The 17,436-nt window shown below is 46.1% G+C and overlaps 2 protein-coding genes and 1 long non-coding RNA gene across 3 annotated transcripts; 1 reads left to right on the forward strand and 2 right to left on the reverse strand.

The window, feature by feature from the left end:
* The first annotated feature begins 4 nt into the window (after nucleotides 1–4).
* Nucleotides 5–1,794, forward strand: LOC124108182 (uncharacterized). Its single transcript, XR_006856633.2, has 2 exons — nucleotides 5–464; nucleotides 803–1,794. It is a non-coding gene; the product is annotated as an uncharacterized LOC124108182 (long non-coding RNA).
* Nucleotides 1,690–6,492, reverse strand: Inhbe (inhibin subunit beta E). The gene is made up of 2 exons (XM_046466556.2): nucleotides 3,742–6,492; nucleotides 1,690–3,489 (listed from the first exon to the last, which is right to left on the reverse strand). The coding sequence occupies exons 1-2, from the start codon at nucleotides 4,106–4,108 to the stop codon at nucleotides 2,732–2,734; spliced, it is 1,125 nt and encodes a 374-aa protein (XP_046322512.1). The 5' UTR covers nucleotides 4,109–6,492; the 3' UTR covers nucleotides 1,690–2,731.
* Nucleotides 6,493–7,690: 1,198 nt separating this feature from the next.
* On the reverse strand, nucleotides 7,691–15,424 carry Inhbc (inhibin subunit beta C). The gene is made up of 2 exons (XM_046466557.2): nucleotides 14,906–15,424; nucleotides 7,691–9,729 (listed from the first exon to the last, which is right to left on the reverse strand). The coding sequence occupies exons 1-2, from the start codon at nucleotides 15,216–15,218 to the stop codon at nucleotides 8,987–8,989; spliced, it is 1,056 nt and encodes a 351-aa protein (XP_046322513.1). The 5' UTR covers nucleotides 15,219–15,424; the 3' UTR covers nucleotides 7,691–8,986.
* Nucleotides 15,425–17,436: the final 2,012 nt, after the last annotated feature.

Below are 17,436 nucleotides of genomic sequence, written 5' to 3' on the forward strand. Positions count from 1 at the left end.
CCCCCAGCCCTCCCGCCGGCCCAGCCCGCCGGGCCGCAAGCCGGGACCACCCGCGAGAAGCGCAAACTTTTTTTTTTCCTTTTGCAAAAACTTTTTCTTGCTTTAGCCGCTGGCGCGCCGCCGCTCTTCCCGCTCACCCCTCACCTCCCTCCTATTTCTCTCCCTTTTGCTGTTCTGGTAGATGAGGTGGGGTGGCTGGAAGCGAGCGAGGGGGTGCCGGGCTTATTGCACCCCCAGGACCCCCAGGATCCTCCCCCTCCCTAGAGGGACCCTATACTGCCTAACACCCCCCCCCCTGCCCGGTTTAACACGCTGCTGGTGGTTGGCAGGAAATTCCGGAATGGATTCTAGGATCAGTCGTCAATGAGGAGTCCCTGAACCAGAGCCAGGAATACACTGAGAAAAATACTGCGGAGCGAGGAAAGAAGGGAGAGAAGTTCGTACGAGAAAGATAATATTGGAAGGTAGGGTCGTGGACTTTTGTTGGTGTTAACTGAATATTCTATCACCCTCTAGTTTATCTGCCAATCTCATTCTTTGGATGGAACTTTGAGGGGTTGGGATAGAGCTAGGATTTGAGCAAACTGAATTGAGGGGTTGGCGGCTGTGGCGGAAGGTTAAGGATCTAGGGAGCCTAAAAGAGAGAAACACTGACTGGAGCTCTGGATTCGGGGTGTGTATTCACAAGGTCACTAAGGAATCCTGGGTCTAAAGCCCTTTCCCGAGGTTCCCTTCACTCCAACTTCTAAAGACTGCCGCCACCTCCGCACCTCTCCCCACTGCGGACTTTCTGCTCTTTCAGGCTTTCTGCTCCCTCTGCTGGCGGTTCTGGCACTTGACACCATCTTGGAGTCCGGGAAAATGCAGGCACGATGGAGCTAAAGAAGCTTTGACAGATCTCCCACCACCACCACCACCACAACCACGAAAACCCAGTTAGGATCCCGGAGACGGGGATGTACGAGCCCAATGAAATGGAGGGCACACTTGCGAGGCTGTTAATGCCTAGCGGTTGTGCCTGACGAGGGGTGCCCTGTCCCTTTGGATTTGTGTTGCCATAGTGACTGTATTCAGGGATGGGGGCAGCTATTTCAGTCTCTGGTCTTTCTGATAAAGAAGAGAAAGCATGATGGCGGAAAGGAGACCCTTCCCTTTAATGTCATCTCTCAGACAGACCTCCCACATCCTAGCTATGTCTCCAAGGACCACTTTTTTAAGTCTGGAAGGTCAGTGGTCCTACAGTTCTATCTGAGAATCAAGGGGGAAAAGAAAAGGTGAAGCTAGGGGCAGGCCAGAGGTCCTACAACAGGGTAGTGATTCTGGGGGTGGGGACGTATAGGGAACACTGTTTGAGTCTGCCTCCCCACATGACTGACTCAAACCACTTACACATAGAAGGTCATGGACCTTCACCCTGCACCCAATTCAGTCAGGCTGACCAATGGTCATTGAAAAAAGAAGGGACACAACATATGCTCCCTTCCCAGATGCCTGCCCCTTCTTCAGAGGAGCTCTTTTAGAACACACTATAGATCAGCAATTCTTAAACTTTTTTATGTTTTAAGACCTCTCTATGCTCTTCAAAATTATTGAGCTTTTTTTTTTGCATGAGATCTAGATCTATCAATTTATCATATTAGAAATTAAAACAAAAAATTATAACACAAGAATACACAAGTTCACATTCCATTAAGAATAATGTTAGAAAGATGATGTAATTGCTTGAAACACTCTGGAAAACTCCATTGTACGATTTTGAGATAATGAGAATAAAAAAGACAAATAACATCTTAATATTATGCAAATAGTTTTGGCTTTTGGAAACCCTGAAAGGGTCTCAGGGTCCTCCTTGAGATCCCCACATCACACTTTAAAAACTATTACTCTGGACCATCACCTTGGCCCTTCTTCATGACTCACATTTGTTGATTTGCTTTCTCTCTTTTATTAAGAAAGTATAAGCTGGACATGGTGGCACACACCTGTAATCCAGTGGCTTGGGAGGCTGAGGCAAGAGGATCATAAGTTCAAAACCAGCCTAAGCAATTTAGAAAGACCCTGTCTCAAAATTAAAAAATAAGAAAGGGCTGGGGATGTGGCTCGTAGTTAAGAGCCCTGGGTTTAATCCCTGGTAATGAAAAAAAAAAAAAAAAAAGAATAAATGTTTGTGTTTCCCCAGGGAAAATCAGAGAATTTCTTAGGCTCAGTACCCCTTTTTCCTTATTTCTGCTTCTGGAGTTTTCCTAAACACCCTCCCTTGGCACCTTGTTCATCTCCCTCTTGACCCTCCCTTAAAGCACTGAACAATCCCTACCCTTGGCCAGCCCATTTGCCCTGTCCCAAGCTTGCTGAAACTTCTGCTTCCTCCCTTTCTTGAGGACTTACTCTTCTTGGGAGAGATTAAGTAATTTTCTCTGCCTTCTCCTTCCCTCTCTTCCCTGCTAGCCCCTGCCATCTTCTCACTTGGGGTAGAAAATCATACTGCCTGGGTAGTCCCCTTAGAGGAAATACTTTACCCATTTGCCCACATATCAACCAGCCTGAAAAAGGCCAAAAGTCTGGGACAAGAAAGTGTGCATTTGGGTCACATAGGGGTCAACCCTGACATAGTGCCAGGTGGTCTTGTTGGGTGGAGGTGCGGATCAGGAAATCTGATGCCTCCAGACACAGATGCCCTTTACCTGGGAACCCCCAACTTGATATCTTCTATCTGAACCCCCAGGTCCTCTTGCTAGCTACAACCACAAGCCTCCACCACCATATCTGGCACATCTGTCTTGACCACATTGCCATTATGGTCAAGGTAGAGGAGAGAGAGAGGCCTTCGGGCAGTAGGGACACAACAGGAAGTACCCTCAGGCCAAGGATTGTTGGCTTTAAGGAGGCTGAAGACAGCAGAATGGAAGGAAGCAGCAATGCCAGGGCTGCCAGCCAGGTGGGGTGGGCACTGCCCACTGCAGTAATTCAGCTGGTAACCTTCAGGCTGCAGGATCCAGTCTCGCCATCCCAGTTCCTGAAAGTCTACATAATGATCTCGCCTACAACATAAGGGGGTCTCAGGCTCACAGGTGGGAGTCCTCCTCTTGGCCCGGCCTGCTTCAGGCTCGTTGACACGAATCTTAAGCTCCAGGAAGGGCTGCTGGTGTCCGGTAGTGTCCAGTAGCCACCTCAGTGGTCCAGTAATTGTCTTGTTGCCTTCTAGGGATCTGCAGTTCAGTTGGAGTTTCAAGACAGCAGATTCCTCACCTCTCAAGCCACTAGAGGGCAGAGTAAGGGCATGCCAGCCTGGGGTAGTGATTTGGTGCTCTGCCAGGAGGGTCCGGGATCCTCTGTGCTTCCTCCTTGGGCCCCATCGGAAGATCCTCAGGTAAAGAGTGCCAGGAAAGGTTCGGAGCACATGCAGCCAGAGACGGGCATGGTATAGGTGGTGGGACTGAACAGTGGACAGGTGGAAGGTGAGCATGGAGCTGCAGATTGAAGTGGAGGAGTCTGCCCAGAAGACAATTAACATGTGAGCAGAGATAAAACTCTCTCTGAAGCTCCCTAGAGTCTACCCACTGCTCTCCCTTATGCTCACTTTTAGGGGAAAAAAAAAAAAAGAAGAGACTGCCTTGTGTCTTAACAACCATTCCCTGCCCTAGCTCCTCCGTCTGCTGCCACACCCCACTCTCTCTGCCTTTCTTTCAGTCTTCCCTTCTCTCTCCCTTTCTTTGCTCTCCGCCTATGTCTTTTCTCACCCACCTGTGATGGTAGCAAAGCTGATGACCTCCTCCCCATTCCCTGGAGCCACAATCCCAGGCTGTAGTCTCCGAAGGGCTCTGGTCAGCGCTGCCTGGGGTGGAGCATGAATTATTCTAGGACGACTGGTCAGGTGCAGCCCCTCCAGGATTTGTTGCTTGGCTAGCTCCAGGACCAGAGCTCGTTCTGCTTGGGGTGCCAGTGTTGGGCTCTCACAGGAGGTGCATGCAGATCTTGTGCCCTGTGCCCATATTAGTACCCACAGCAGCACCAGCCAGAGCTGGACATCTGGGAGCCCCACGCTCCTGGTGGATGACCCTGGGTCGGGAGCCTTGGATGGCAGTTGCTCGTCTATTGAGTCTGATTGCATGGAGGCCAGTAAGGGCTCAGCAGCGGCAAACACCAGTGCCACAGCTACCCTTGACCAAAGGTAGGGCTACTTGTCTTCTGTGGCCTGGGACTCAGGAAGGCTGTAAATGGATCGTCCGATGGGTAGCTGTTTGACCCAAACAGTTCATGGTCTGGCTACTGACCTGGGGCCTCTTTAGAGCCAGCTGCCTGGGGCTTCCTCACCTAGTGGTCAGCCAGCAGACCTACCCTCTGAACCTTAGGATTGGCCAGCTGTGCTGCCCATCAGGTTCCTGCAAGGGGTGAAGGTCCCCCCTGGGGCTCGGGTTTCACCATCTGGCTGTGGTGGCTTGAGGCAGGGGCATGGTAGGGCGGGGGGACAACGTGGACACACATGATGCAAGAAAGAGGATGATTTCACATACTCAGTTCCCAAGGTCTGGGACTCAGAGGAGGGACTCCATATAAGCCAGGTGGGGAAGGGCAATTTCCCCCCAGTTCAGTCTTTACTTTTCCCAGTCACCACTCCCGCAGCAATTTCTGTGAGGCAGCTGTTAGTTCCAGTGTTTATTTCTCTGGGGTCTCTGGTCCAGAAGGATTATGGTCTATTTCTAGAACTTGGGACTGGGACAGGGGTGAAGGGTTAGGGGGTGGTAGGAGAACGGAGTCCTTCTGTTCATGCTAAGGTGGCAGAGCCACGGGACATAGAAATCACCCCCTGACCCTGCCTGTGCTGTCCGCCCAGAGTCCAATTGGACTGGTGCACAATGTGGAGGAGGGCCAGAACAAGGTGTGGGGGACGTGCTACTGTGATGTCTGGGGAAACCCAGAGAGGTGGGGGTGGCAGTGATGCAACCTTACAGCAGGGCAGAGTCCATCAAGGCTGGCAGAAGGGCATGCGACTTGGAAGGGCCTGTACCCAACTGCTGCTTCTCTTTCAGGGTGCTATAAGAGTTTCCTAGGTTTGAGGCATCCTAGAAGTGGTGTGAGGCCTCTGTAAATGGAGTTGGGAAATGGGAGGTTTAAGAGGTTTTGAGAACAAAGCAAGAGAGTACACCAACCTTAGTTCCCAGTCTCAGCCCTCCTTACTATACACTTCACTGATTTTTTAAAAATTTCTTTCAAGATAAAGTTTTGCTATGTCACCTAGGCTGGCTTTGTACTCCTGGGCTCAAGTGATCTTCCTGCTTCAGCCTACTGAGTAGCTTGGATTATAGGTATATGTCACCTGCCTAGTCTTCAAGGACTTTAAATAGGAGTAGAAAGAACCTTTAATAGGATGGGCCTCGGGCTAGCTTTTCTCAGTCTGCCCCAGTTTCTTCAAGAAGCTGGGGGAGGTAGCAAGGAGAAAACTGTTGGGAAGGTAGTGTGATTTGGAAATGTGTCCCTATACCACTTATTCTTCTTCCTGCTGTTCAGTTGGTGGAGCTGTCAAGAGCCATCAAAAGGGGGTCCCACCTTGGGGGCTGGGCCTCAATACCACCAGTGTCCACTATGTGGCAGTGCTGTGCCACTGGACAGCAGCTGGCTTCTAGATGACCAGAGCTTCCCAGGGACTGGAAAGGGACTGCTGTTGGGAATCAAGAGATTAGGAGTGTGCCTTACCCTCTCCCTCTGGGACCCTGCATCCTCCACAGGGGTCTGGGAAGAGCTAGTTCCTCTACTATTCCCCCTCACCACTGCCAGAGAGCAGAGGCTATCCTCAGGGATGCATCACTGCCACCTCTGATTTTAGACCTCATCATACTGACAACATGGCAATGGAGCACGATGTCTGGTGCCAGGCTCTTCTTTGGAACTTAGGGCACCATATGGAAAGGAGACAAAAGAAGGGACAATAAGATTCCTACATGCTCCTGTGCACACTGCATTTCTCTCCAGGCCCTGAAACATTCAAGTCCTTTGGCTGGTATTTTCCCAAGCTCCTAATTCCCTTTCTGTTGGTTGCTGCAGGTGAGTTACAGCCCTCTAGTCCCTGAGACTTGAAATACGAGATTGCAAAGTGGAGTTGTCTGTCCATGGTGGTGCCTGGGGGGACTTACCTGTTTGTGCCAGGAAACAGAGTCATGGGAAGTAGCAAGAAATGGCTGCAGGAGTTACTGATCCTGACTCTCCACACCCTGTCAGGTGCCCCCAATTTCCAGCTCTTCCCACCCTCTTGCTGTTACGCCTGGCCTGGCCCTACCTCCCCACTGACACTTACGTCAGAACTCAGCTATAAATACGCTCTTAGCATCTTAGTCACTTTTCCCAAGAAGTGCTCCGGGGTTATAAATACCCCAGCCATCTGCCTCACTGCCCGCCCTACCACCAACCTGGTTGGGGGCTGGGGGTAGGGACAGGCTTGGGGGTGGGTAAGGAAGTAGCAGAAGCAGGAGTACTTGTCTTGCCCAAATGAGAACAGCCTAAAAGAGTTAGGAGGTAAGGGCTACGAGGCTCAGGAAGAAAATGTTGGAAGAAGACAGACCTATTCTTTCCCCTTTTTACATAAAGCAGAACCAAAAAAAAAAAAAGGAATGATATGGATCCTGTGTTTATTTAAAAATATGCTATTTTGTTCATCATGGATTTTTTGCATTAATTTTGACATTTAAAAAACATTGCAGCCAAGCGCAAGTGGAACATGCCTGTAATCCCAGTGGCTCGGGAGGTTGAGACAAAAGGATCGTGGGTTCAAAGTCATTCTCAGCAAAAGTGAAGTGCTAAGCAACTCAGTAAGACCTTGTCTTTAAAAAAATATATAAAATAGGGCTGGGGATGTGGCTTAGTGGTGGAGTACCCCTGAGTTTAATCCCTGGTGTCCCTCACAAAATATTGCATTAAAATATTGCTTATATTGATTGATGAATTTTTTGCCTACTCCTTAAAATTTTGGCTCCAGGGTGAGTGCCCCCTTACTTTACCTTACTCCAGTCTCAGTTTTGGGGATTGAAGGAAAGGAGATTAGATCTGGGACAGGGATGAACTAGAGAGACACTGGTAGAAAGAAGGAGATATACCAGAAGACCTCCTCAGATGAAGGTCTCAACTCAAAGGTGGGATGACTTTCATGGGTTACTCAGGAAGCCCTACAGCTCAGATGTGCAGTTCCCCCAGGAGGTCTCTCTCAGACTTTCTCCTCTAGTATTTCTATTCCGGGGACCTCTTACCCTGATAGGAGGGGGTTATAAGCTGAGCAAACACAGACATCACGTTCCCCAAAGGACACATGGGATTTGCGCAAACCTGGCCTTGGGCTGCAGACGATATCGACCCCATGGTTCAGGGCTGTCCAGCCAAAGAGAGGAGATGGTGGGGGAAGAAGGGCAAAGGTCTAAAGAGGACCTAGTCTCTGAGCAAATGCCACCCTCTCCTTATCCCAGGCCTTCCTCTTCTCCCACTCAAAAGACCCTTGCCAGTTGCAGCTTCTAGGCAGGACTCCTGGATGGAGCCTTGGGGGTGGATGAAAGGAAGACAAGCCAAAGGTCCTAGCAGCCAGTTTTAAGGATTCCTCGGCCTCCCACCATATGTGTGCACACAGAGTGTCAGCTTGCTTGACTGATCATTGATCTGTCTCATCTCCTGGAGTGAGTATATAGAGAGGAGAGGAGCGGGCAAAATCTAGTTGTTTTTTTTTTTAACATTTATTTAGAAGTGGTTGGACACAATACCTTTATTTTATTTCTTTATGTGGTGCTGAGGATCGAACCCAGGGCTTCACACGTGCTAGACGAGCGCTCTACTGCTGAACCACAATCCCAGCCCCAAAATCTAGTTCTTTGTTAGCCACGAGACCATCAAAGGATGGTTCTGGGAGGATGGAGGAGGCATCCTAGGAGAAGAGGAGGCAGGAAATGTGAGATGGATACAATAGCTTAGCCCTGAGTAATCCATGTAAAGAGAGAAAAGCAGGCAGGCAGGCTCTGTGTCATTTGGGGGTGTTAGGGTCCTAGCAGGAGATAGAGGACCCCCCCTCAACTGACTATGTCTGCTTCATCAAGAGGACTTAGTAGAGGAATTATATACAAAGCTACAGGCAGGGTTAAGGGAACCAGTGAGGGATGTTGAAACACCAGGGACTAAAAAGGGGGAAAGTCATCAGTGTCAACACAATGATATCAAAATCTAGGCAGAGCTGGAATCATGGAAGGTGTAGTCAGTTGGGAGCTACAGGGACACAACCCAGCCACAGTTACACAGAATCATAACATATAGATAAATAGGTAGCAGGAATGAGAAATAGTCTGACCTCCGTCTCCTCCTATCCCTTGGTCATCTGCCTGGGTCTCCCCTTGGTCAAACTCAGCAGGAAGCCAGAAGGTGTGGGAGCTCAGGTGAGTCAGTCTTCAAGGGCACAGTGCAGGGAAGAAAAAAACAAAGAATGGATGTGAGTGTGCAGAGAGCATTAGCAACGCACTTAGGCAAGGGCCTCAATACACAGAGGGCGTATGTGTCACTTTGGAGAACAATAATCTAATCTTTGGTGAATCCAAGGAAGGGGCTTTTTGGAGAACCAGAAAAATCAGAGGGAGTGACTGGGTCAACTGCCCTGGAATGGGGACCATCGAGTGGAAAGGGCAGTGGACCCAGTCAACTGTGAAGGCATAGAAGATAACGGGGTTGATTAAGGGTGAATTTTGCCTGGAAACCTGAAGGAACTGCTCATGGTTGGAGGTGGATCAGAGTCCCTGGTATGGGGTTTGAGCATGAGGGACATGTTGAAAAGATGATGCCTTAGGAGAGAGGTTATGAGGATAATATAGTGATTCTTCTTAGATGCAGATCTCAAGTCCAAGGTGGGACAGTTTTGAAAAGTTACTCAGGAAGATGCAGTCCACATTCTAGACAGAGGCAGGAATGGAATCATTCCCTCTTTGAGGAAGGGCACCTCTGTGAGGGATATTTGTTCATTTCACAAAGACTAACTGCACCCACAGGCCTCTACCACCATGTCAGGTATGTCGGTTTTGACAATGTTGCTGTCCCTGTCATAGTAGAGCAAAGACAGGGGACGCCGGGCTGTGGGCACACAGCATGAACCCCCTCCAGCAGTTCCAGTAGCTGTGTTGGCTTTGAGCAGACTGATCACTGCAGTGTGAAAGGAGGCTGCAATGCCAGGCATCCCTGCCACATGTAGTGGGCACTGCCCTGTGCAGAAGTTCATTGCATAGCCCTCAGGCTGGATGATCCAGTCGTGCCAGCCAATCTCACGGAAGTCTACAAAGAACTCTTGTCGACAGCACATTCTGGACCCTCCCTGGCAGTCGATGCCTCGTCTGCGAACCCGGTGCTTGCCCCCAACTCTTACCCGGGCTGACACAAAAGGCCTGTGGGCAGCTCCATCCAGGATGATTGAGTTGGGGGCTACCTGGCCTTCAGGTACTAGTTCGAGGGTAAGGTGCCCTTGGCTGCAGGCAGCTTGAGCTTCAGGCCCCAGGAGGAGCTGGTGCCAGCCAGTGGTATCCATCTCTAGCAGCTGCTGAGTAGCCAAGGTGAGGTTGGGGTCACGTGGATTCAACACAAGGACCCTCATGTTCATAGTCCAAGTGGTATTAGGAGGGAGCTGTATAAAGAACATGAGGCTGGCCTGCTGGATCTCCATGCCACCAGAAGTTCTATCAGAGAAGTGGAAACTAAGACGAGTCTGGTTGATGTTGGAGAGGCCTGTGGACACAAGAAGCCCCAGTCATTACAGCTTTCTAATCCTACCTCTCAATTACCTCTCTATTTCCAGCATACTTGAACTCTCTGTAGCACTTGGCATTTGCTATGATTTGAATGTGTCCCCTAAAGTTAGTATGTTAGAATTTTGATCCCTAATGTGGTAATGTTGGGAGGTGGGGCCTATTGAGAGGGATTTGAGTCATGGAGATCAAATCCCTCATGAATTGATTAATGCCCTTATCAGAGGAATGGGTTTCTTATAAAAGGACAAGGTCATGATTCCCTCTCCCAAATTGCCTTTTCTTTGTCCTTTTACCAGGGGATGATGAAAGAAAGAAGGTCCTTGCCAGTTGCTGGCCCTTTGATTTTTGAACTTCCCAGCCTCCAGAACAATGAGCTAATAAATGTGTGTTCATTATAAATTACCCCATTTGTGGTATTCTTTATAGCAGCACAAAAGGGGCTAAGAGAATTGGCAATGAGAGTGGGATAGTACTATAACAAATACCTGAAAATGTGGGAGTGGCATTGGAGCCTGGTACGAAGAATTTGGAGAGGCACACTAGAAAAGACCTAGATTTCCCAGAACAGAGTTTTAAGATCAATTCTGGAGGGGGCTCTAAATAAAAGGAGGGGGGAGTGTGATATTTCTTAAGAGATTACCTAAGTGCTCATGATCAAAATGTTGGTAGAAATATGCAAAGGAAAGGCAATTCTGATGAGGTGTCAGATGGAAATAAGGACTATTTTACTGGAAACTGGAGTAAAGATCATCCTTATTGCAAAGTGGCAAAAATTGGACTGTATTGTGTCCACATTCTATGGGTTTATGGAAGGCAGAAATTAAGAGTGATGAACTCGGATATTTGGCAGAAGAAATTTCTTAGCAAAATACTGAAGATCGAGATGTGCAGCTTGGGGCTGGGGATGTGGCTCAAGCAGTAGCATGCTCGCCTGGCATGCATGCGGCCCGGGTTCGATCCTCAGCACCACATACAAAAGATGTTGTGTCCGCCGAAAACTAAAAAATAAATTAAAAAAAAAAAAGATGTGCAACTTTTAAAAGTTGCATACAGTAAAATGAGAAAGAAATTATTTAAAGATAGAATCTATAATCAAAAGGAAACAGGACATAGAGATTTGGAAAACCCCTAGCCTGACCACGTAAAGAATAAAAAGGCAGCCCAACATAGTGGCTTATGCTCATAACCACAGATTCTTGGAAGGCGGAGGCGGGAAGATCGCAAGTTCAAGGCAGCCTGTGCAATTTAGCAAGATCCTGTTGCAAAATAAAATTTAAAAACTAAGCCTGGCGTGGTGGCACACATCTATAATCCCAGCAGCTCGGGAGCTGAGGCAGGAGGACTGCAACTTTGGAGCTAGCTTTAGCAACTTAGCAAGGCCCTAAGCAACTCTGTGAGACTCTGTCTCTAATAAAGTACAAAAAGGGGCTGGAATGTGGCTCAGTGGTTAAGTGCCCCAGGTACCAAAAAAAAAAAAAATTAAAAAATAGAACTGGGAGTGTCGCTCAGTGGTAGTTGGGGTTTGCCTAGCAAGTACAAGGTCCTGGGTTCAATCCCCGGTACTGGGAGGAAGAAATAAAGACTCCATAAGGCTTGCGGTACAGCTCAATGGTAGAATACTTACTTACCTAGTGAGGGCAAAGCCCTGGATATGATTGCCAGCACCACAAAAAAGGTTCAGTTTGGGGCTAGCATATTAAATTAATAAATAACTGAAGAAGAAATTCCTATTAGAAGTGGGATGCTACCATAACAAAAATCTGAAATATGTAGTACTGGCCTTGGGACTGAGTGTTAGGCAGAGGTTAGAAGGACAAGAAAGAGATTATTAGTGAAGGTAGCAAGAACCATGAAGAAATTGCTGTTGAAAGCTTAAGAGAGAGGAACCTGAGTTCTGTATTGGCTATCACCTATGGTAACTTGGAAGCCAGAAACAATATCTAACAAACTTGTGAATTTAGCTAGAGATATTTCCAGGCAGAATCCTGAAAATGCCAATTAGCTTATTTTAGCTGCCTATGATAAGGCATTTCAGGAGAGAGATGAACTAAAAAAGGAACTGTTCAATTTTCTAGCAGAATTTAGAAAAATATTTCTCAAAGGACTTGCTAGGTTGAAAATTAAAACTCTTTTTTTCTCCATCCCTTCTCTGACAAAAGGTTCTCAAAGTAAGAAGTGACCTCAGTATAAAATCCAAATCCAGGGCACTACCAGTTAAACATGGTCTCAGAGTAAAGATATGAATCAATAAAATGTCAGCTGTAAAACCCTGGGTTAAGATCTAACATCTTTTGAGATCTAGAATTTAAGGTGATGTTCTGTAGACTCTCCCAACTAGACAAAAGGTCTTCTAAGAATCTTCAGGGTGTTGTTCCACAACACTAACTTTGGTCTGTTTGTCTTAATAGAGCAGGGTGCCTTTTGTCTAGATGAGTAGACTACAATTTATTATTTTATTTTATTTATTTTTTTGAGAAAAAATAAATGAATGATTTATTGCTTTGTTAGTAAAGGAGAAACACAGGGGACTTTTGTCCCAATAATTTATTATTTTAGAGAACCCACAGAGTTTTTTTTTTTTAAGTTGTCAATGGACCTATATTTATTTATTTATTTATTTACATGCAGGAGATTCAACCCAGTGCCTCACACATGCTAGGTAAGTGCTCTACCACTGAGCTATAACCCCAGCCCAACCCACAGAGTTTTGAAGGGAATTTTTTTTTTATAGTACTAGGGATTTAACCCAGGCCTGCTCTACCATTGAGCCACATCCCCAGCCCATTTTATTGTTTTATTCTGAGACAGGCTCTCACTAAGTTGCTTAGTGCCTTGCTAATTTGCTGAGGATGGTCTTGAACTTGCTATCCTCCAGCTTCAGCCTCCTTCCTGAGTTGCTAGGATTATGGGCAGGCATCACCACACCTGGCCTATTATGGTTATCCTGTCCCTGCCTCAGCACTGTATGCTAGGTGTGTGGTAGGCAATACTCAGTATTTTTAGTACACAAGAAGTGATGAGTTAGTTTAAATGTTTAATAACTGGTCTCCAGGGGAAAAAAAAATTTAAAGACCTAATTTGCAGTATTTCCCAACTTCTGTAGTATAAATTCTTCTACAATGTCCAATTTCAAGCTACTAATATGACATCATTGAACATGGAGTTGTGAGAAGATGTTCACAATCAGCTCTAATGAGGCAGTATGATACCATGGAGGGTCCTGCCACCTGAAGAAATTTCCAGAAGAACTTCATATATTTTCACCTGATTCAGCCTATGAAATCCTGAACTTCAAGCCTGGTCCTAATGCCATAGTGGGATGAAAATTCTGGGGAGAGGAATTGAGAGGCTGTGATTATACTTTCTGTGTGGCAGGGACAGGAATTATTAGGGGCCAGAAGGCTGACTATATATTGGCAGCCTCCTGTGAACAATATCTTATGATTTTCATGCCTTTGATTAGTTCCATCCTACGCTGACTCTTGGCTTGGTCACAATGACTTTTTTTTAAAGGTGCATGCAGGAGTTTGACAATCATTTACACACTGAGATTGTCCTCTTGGAATCCAGCCACCATGGATCTTTTTATTTTTTATTTTTGGTACCAGAGATTGAACTCAGGGGTGCTTTACCACTGAGCCACATCCTCAGTATGTGTGTGTGTGTGTGTGTGTGTATTTATTTATTTAAATTTATTTTTTAATATTTTATTTAGAGACAGTGTCTTACTGAGTTGCTTAGGGCCTCACTGAAGCTGGCTTTGAACTCACAATCCTCCTGCCTCATCCTCCAGAGCCACTGGGATTATAGGTGTGTGCCACCGTGCTTGGTCAGTCACCATGTTTTAAAGAAATGGGCTAGGGGCTGGGGCTGGGGCTCAGTGGTAGTGCATGTGCCTAGTATGTGTAAGGCACTGGTTTGATTCTCAGTACCATGTATTAAAAAAATAAAGATCTATCAGCAACTTAAAAAAAAAAAAGAAAGAAAGAAAAAAGGAATGGGCTAGACTCCTGAATGTTCAGAGGTTTTTTGGGAAAGGCTATTGTGGACTTAACGTGTCCCCTCAAAATTCATATGTTGAAATCCTAACCACAATATTAGGAGTGGGGCTTTTAGGAGGTAATTAGGTCATGAGGGTGGAGCCTCATGAAGGGGATTAGTGTCCTTATAAAAGAGACTTCAGAGAGCTATCTTTTCCTTTTCTGCCATGTGAAGGTAAAGAGAGAAAAGGTTCCTGCCATAGTCCCTCATGGGCAGGAGCTGAGTCTTTTATTTCTTGCTCCCTTCTATTTCAACATTCTAAAGACTTAGCTGTATTAGCCCATTCAGTTATCCTCATTGTCCACATTTACAAACAAGAAAACTATTAACATCCCAGGTCATGCAGCTAATAAGTGGCTGAGCAAAAATGTGAATCCAAGTTGTCTGGTGCCAGAGTTTGTGCCAGGTCTTGAAGTGGTACCTGGGAGAAAGGGACAAGGAAGGGAAGAGTGTTCCAGACCTATGAAAAAGCTTGCAAAAGCTCAGTTTACATTCTGTTTCCCAGGTCCTGTCTCAGAATTCCTGATTTTCTTTCCAGATGCCCACTAATTACTTTAATTACTCCCTCCTCTATGTAAGCAATTCTTTCTTCCTTTTATCCCCTATCCCTTTTTCTGAGCCCTATTTTGATCTTGTTCTGATATGGGGTACATGTGGACATGAGATACGGAGAAGTCTTGTAGTCCTGGTGATCTACTTTTTCTCTTTTTACCAAATAAGTCATCTAGAGGAAGTGGGAAAGAATGAAGTGACTGGATCCTGGGGCCAGAGAAAGTACAGACTCCATAGCAAAAAGCCCCTGGATTCAGGCCTAGGAAATGTATGGGCTCATACCATAGCCTGTTGAGGTTTATGTGGTATATAGAGAGAGGAGCCTGAGGAGATGAGGGCAAGAAATCTCTAAGAAGTGAAATTTACTAATACCAAGCTATCCATTGGTCAGGTGTGAGCTATCAGAGAAAGCCTGGGGGTGGAAGCATGGGATTAGGACTGCAGGCTGTAGGAAGCAGGAGTTGGATGGCTTGATAAGAGGAAGTCAGGGTGAAGTTGGTGAGGTGACTTTTCCTTTCCTTGAGAGGTCAGCTTTTGGGGAAGAACTGCCAGGAACCCACCTGTCTCAGCAAAGCTGATGATCTCATATTCTTGTCCCCTGTCGTCCTCCGGAAGTGTTCCCTGGGGGGGACCATGGAGGTGCTGCAGTGCGGTCCTCAGAGCAGCTCTGGCCACAGGACGGTTTAGGGTTGGGCGCTGTCTGAGGTGCAGATTGTCCAGGATGTTTCTCTTGGCCAGGTCAAGAAGCAGCTCCCGCTGGCTCCCCAGGTCCATGGTGGGCCCCTCACAAGCTGGGCACTGACTGCCACCTCTGAGACTGGCCACTGTAGCTGAAGCCAGAAGTAGAAAGGCCAGGAGACATGAGGAGGTCATTGCTGCAGGAGACCCTCTTTGAACAACACAAATCCAGTGCTCAAATGTCTCAACAGTTGTGGTGTCAACTCTGTCCTATCTGCCAGGGGCCCTGGAAGGACTGTGTCTGGCTGGCATGACTCCTTTTTGCAGGAGATTGAACAGCCAAACATCTAACTTGAAAAATGAATCCAGTTACAGGTAGATCTTGGCAAGATGTGTCAACACATAGTCAATGAAAGTGCAGAGTGGGGGATGTGAGGAGAGGTTGGTTTGTTTAGGGAAAGAGATGTCACTGGGCCAATGTTGAGAGATACTTATTACCCATGTTAGCTGCCAGGCCTGGGGACAAAGGTTAGATGAAATTCCTCTTTAGATCACTGGCCTTGCTGGGAAACCTGGGTGGAAAGAGAGTGATTAGAGGTTTGAGGGTAAAGTTTTACTTTAGAGGCTGGCTGATGCAGGGGGATTTCTTGAGCCCAGGAGTTCCAGGCCAACCTGGGCAACATGGCAGGACCCTGACTTAAAAAAAAAAAAAAAAAAGAAAAACCACAAATAAACAAACAAACAAAACCCAAACAGTTAAAAGGTGACTCTGAAACAAGAAGGGTATAACTTTAGGTCCCTGTTCAACAAGGGTATAACTTTAGGTTACTATTATGTGGATAACTGAGATCTGCCTTCTTCACCAGATATTTCTTTCTCAAAGTTCACTCCACCCATCTGTCCATTCTCCCTCCTTAGGGCTCAAAGCTCTCAGTCTGAGAGTTAAGGTAAGGAGAGGGAAGGGAAGTATCCAAGCCCGATTTTCTGTGTCCTCAGAGGAAAGTCTTAAATGTGGGGAAGGGGCTTAAGATCTAGATTTACTTATCCTTTGGAATTTGTTCTGCCTAGGAAGAGAAGTTTTGAGATTTCTCAGAATTCTTAGCTCTCTTCCAAAAGTCCCAAGTAGTGGGTCCCTAGGAAAAGGGTTCTGTTTCCATAGCAGGGTGTTACATGGCAAGGGTGGAAGAGGGTGGAGGTAGGAAGCACAAGCTTTTCAGCCAGATGACCATGGCTAAAATTCTTCTCTCTCTCTCTGCTGGGGATCAAACCCAGGACTTTGCACATGCTAGGCAAGTGCTACCACTGAGCTACTTCCCAACCCTGTCTCTTTCTTTTTTTTTAATATTTATTTTCAGTTATAAGTGGACACATAGCTTTATTTTATTTTTATGTGGTGTTGAGGATCGAACCCAGTATTTCACACATGGTAGGCGAGCGCTCTACCTCTGAGCCACAATCCCAGCCCCCTGTCTCTTCCTTTGATTAGCTGTGTAACTCTGAGCAAGTTACCTGACCTGTCTTGCTTTAGTTTCTTCATTGGAGAAATGGAAAAAATTATTGGGAACTAAAAAACAAAACAAAACAAAACAAAAAAAAAAACCACACAAAATAACAACAACAAAACAAAACAAACACAACAACCCTGTAGTCCATATATATATATATATATATTTTGGATAACTCATCTGGTGGCTAAACATGATGTGAATGGAAGTGAGGTTATTCATGTTCTTTTAAAAACATTCCACTGAGGGCTGGAGTTGTAGCTCAGTGGTAGAGCACTTGCCTAGAATGTGTGAGGCACTGAGTTTGATCCTCAGCACCACATTAAAAAAATAGATAAAATAAAGTTATAAAAACTATTTTTAAAACCCCAACACATTCCACCAGGACTTTTGGTGCCACTTAGACTTCAGAAATATTTGGTTATGGGATGCTACCCTGGGGATATATAACATACTATTAATGTACCATTTTGTCTTTCTAAAACTTGAAAACTTCAGGTCAGGGGAGTAGTTCAGTGTTCTTAGCATGCAGGAGGCCCTGGGTTCAATCCTTAGTATCAAGATAAATAAATAAGAGGCTGGGGTTGTGGCTCAATAGTAGAGCGCTCACCTAGCACATGTGAGGCATCAGGTTCAATCCTCAATACCATATAAAAATGAAATAAAGATCGTGTCCACCTACAACTAAAAAAAAATAATAAAAAAATTAAATAAAACTCAAAAATTTCTGGATTCTGAATTATGTCTAGCCCTAAAGATTTGGAATATGTTATAATAGATTTGTAATGATGATCTTAGTAGTTTTGAGAATTCACTAATTTTATAAAACTGTTGTAAACAGTAGTTGACATAATAAATGCTTAGTAAAAATTATTATTTCTGTCACATAGGTTTGTTTGTGGGCCAGA

This window comes from Marmota monax, unplaced genomic scaffold, assembly GCF_021218885.2.
Source record: "Marmota monax isolate L192 unplaced genomic scaffold, Marmota_monax_Labrador192_F-V1.1 WCK01_AAM20220418_F8-fsc00151, whole genome shotgun sequence".
In the NCBI taxonomy this organism is placed as follows: Eukaryota; Metazoa; Chordata; class Mammalia; order Rodentia; family Sciuridae; genus Marmota; species Marmota monax.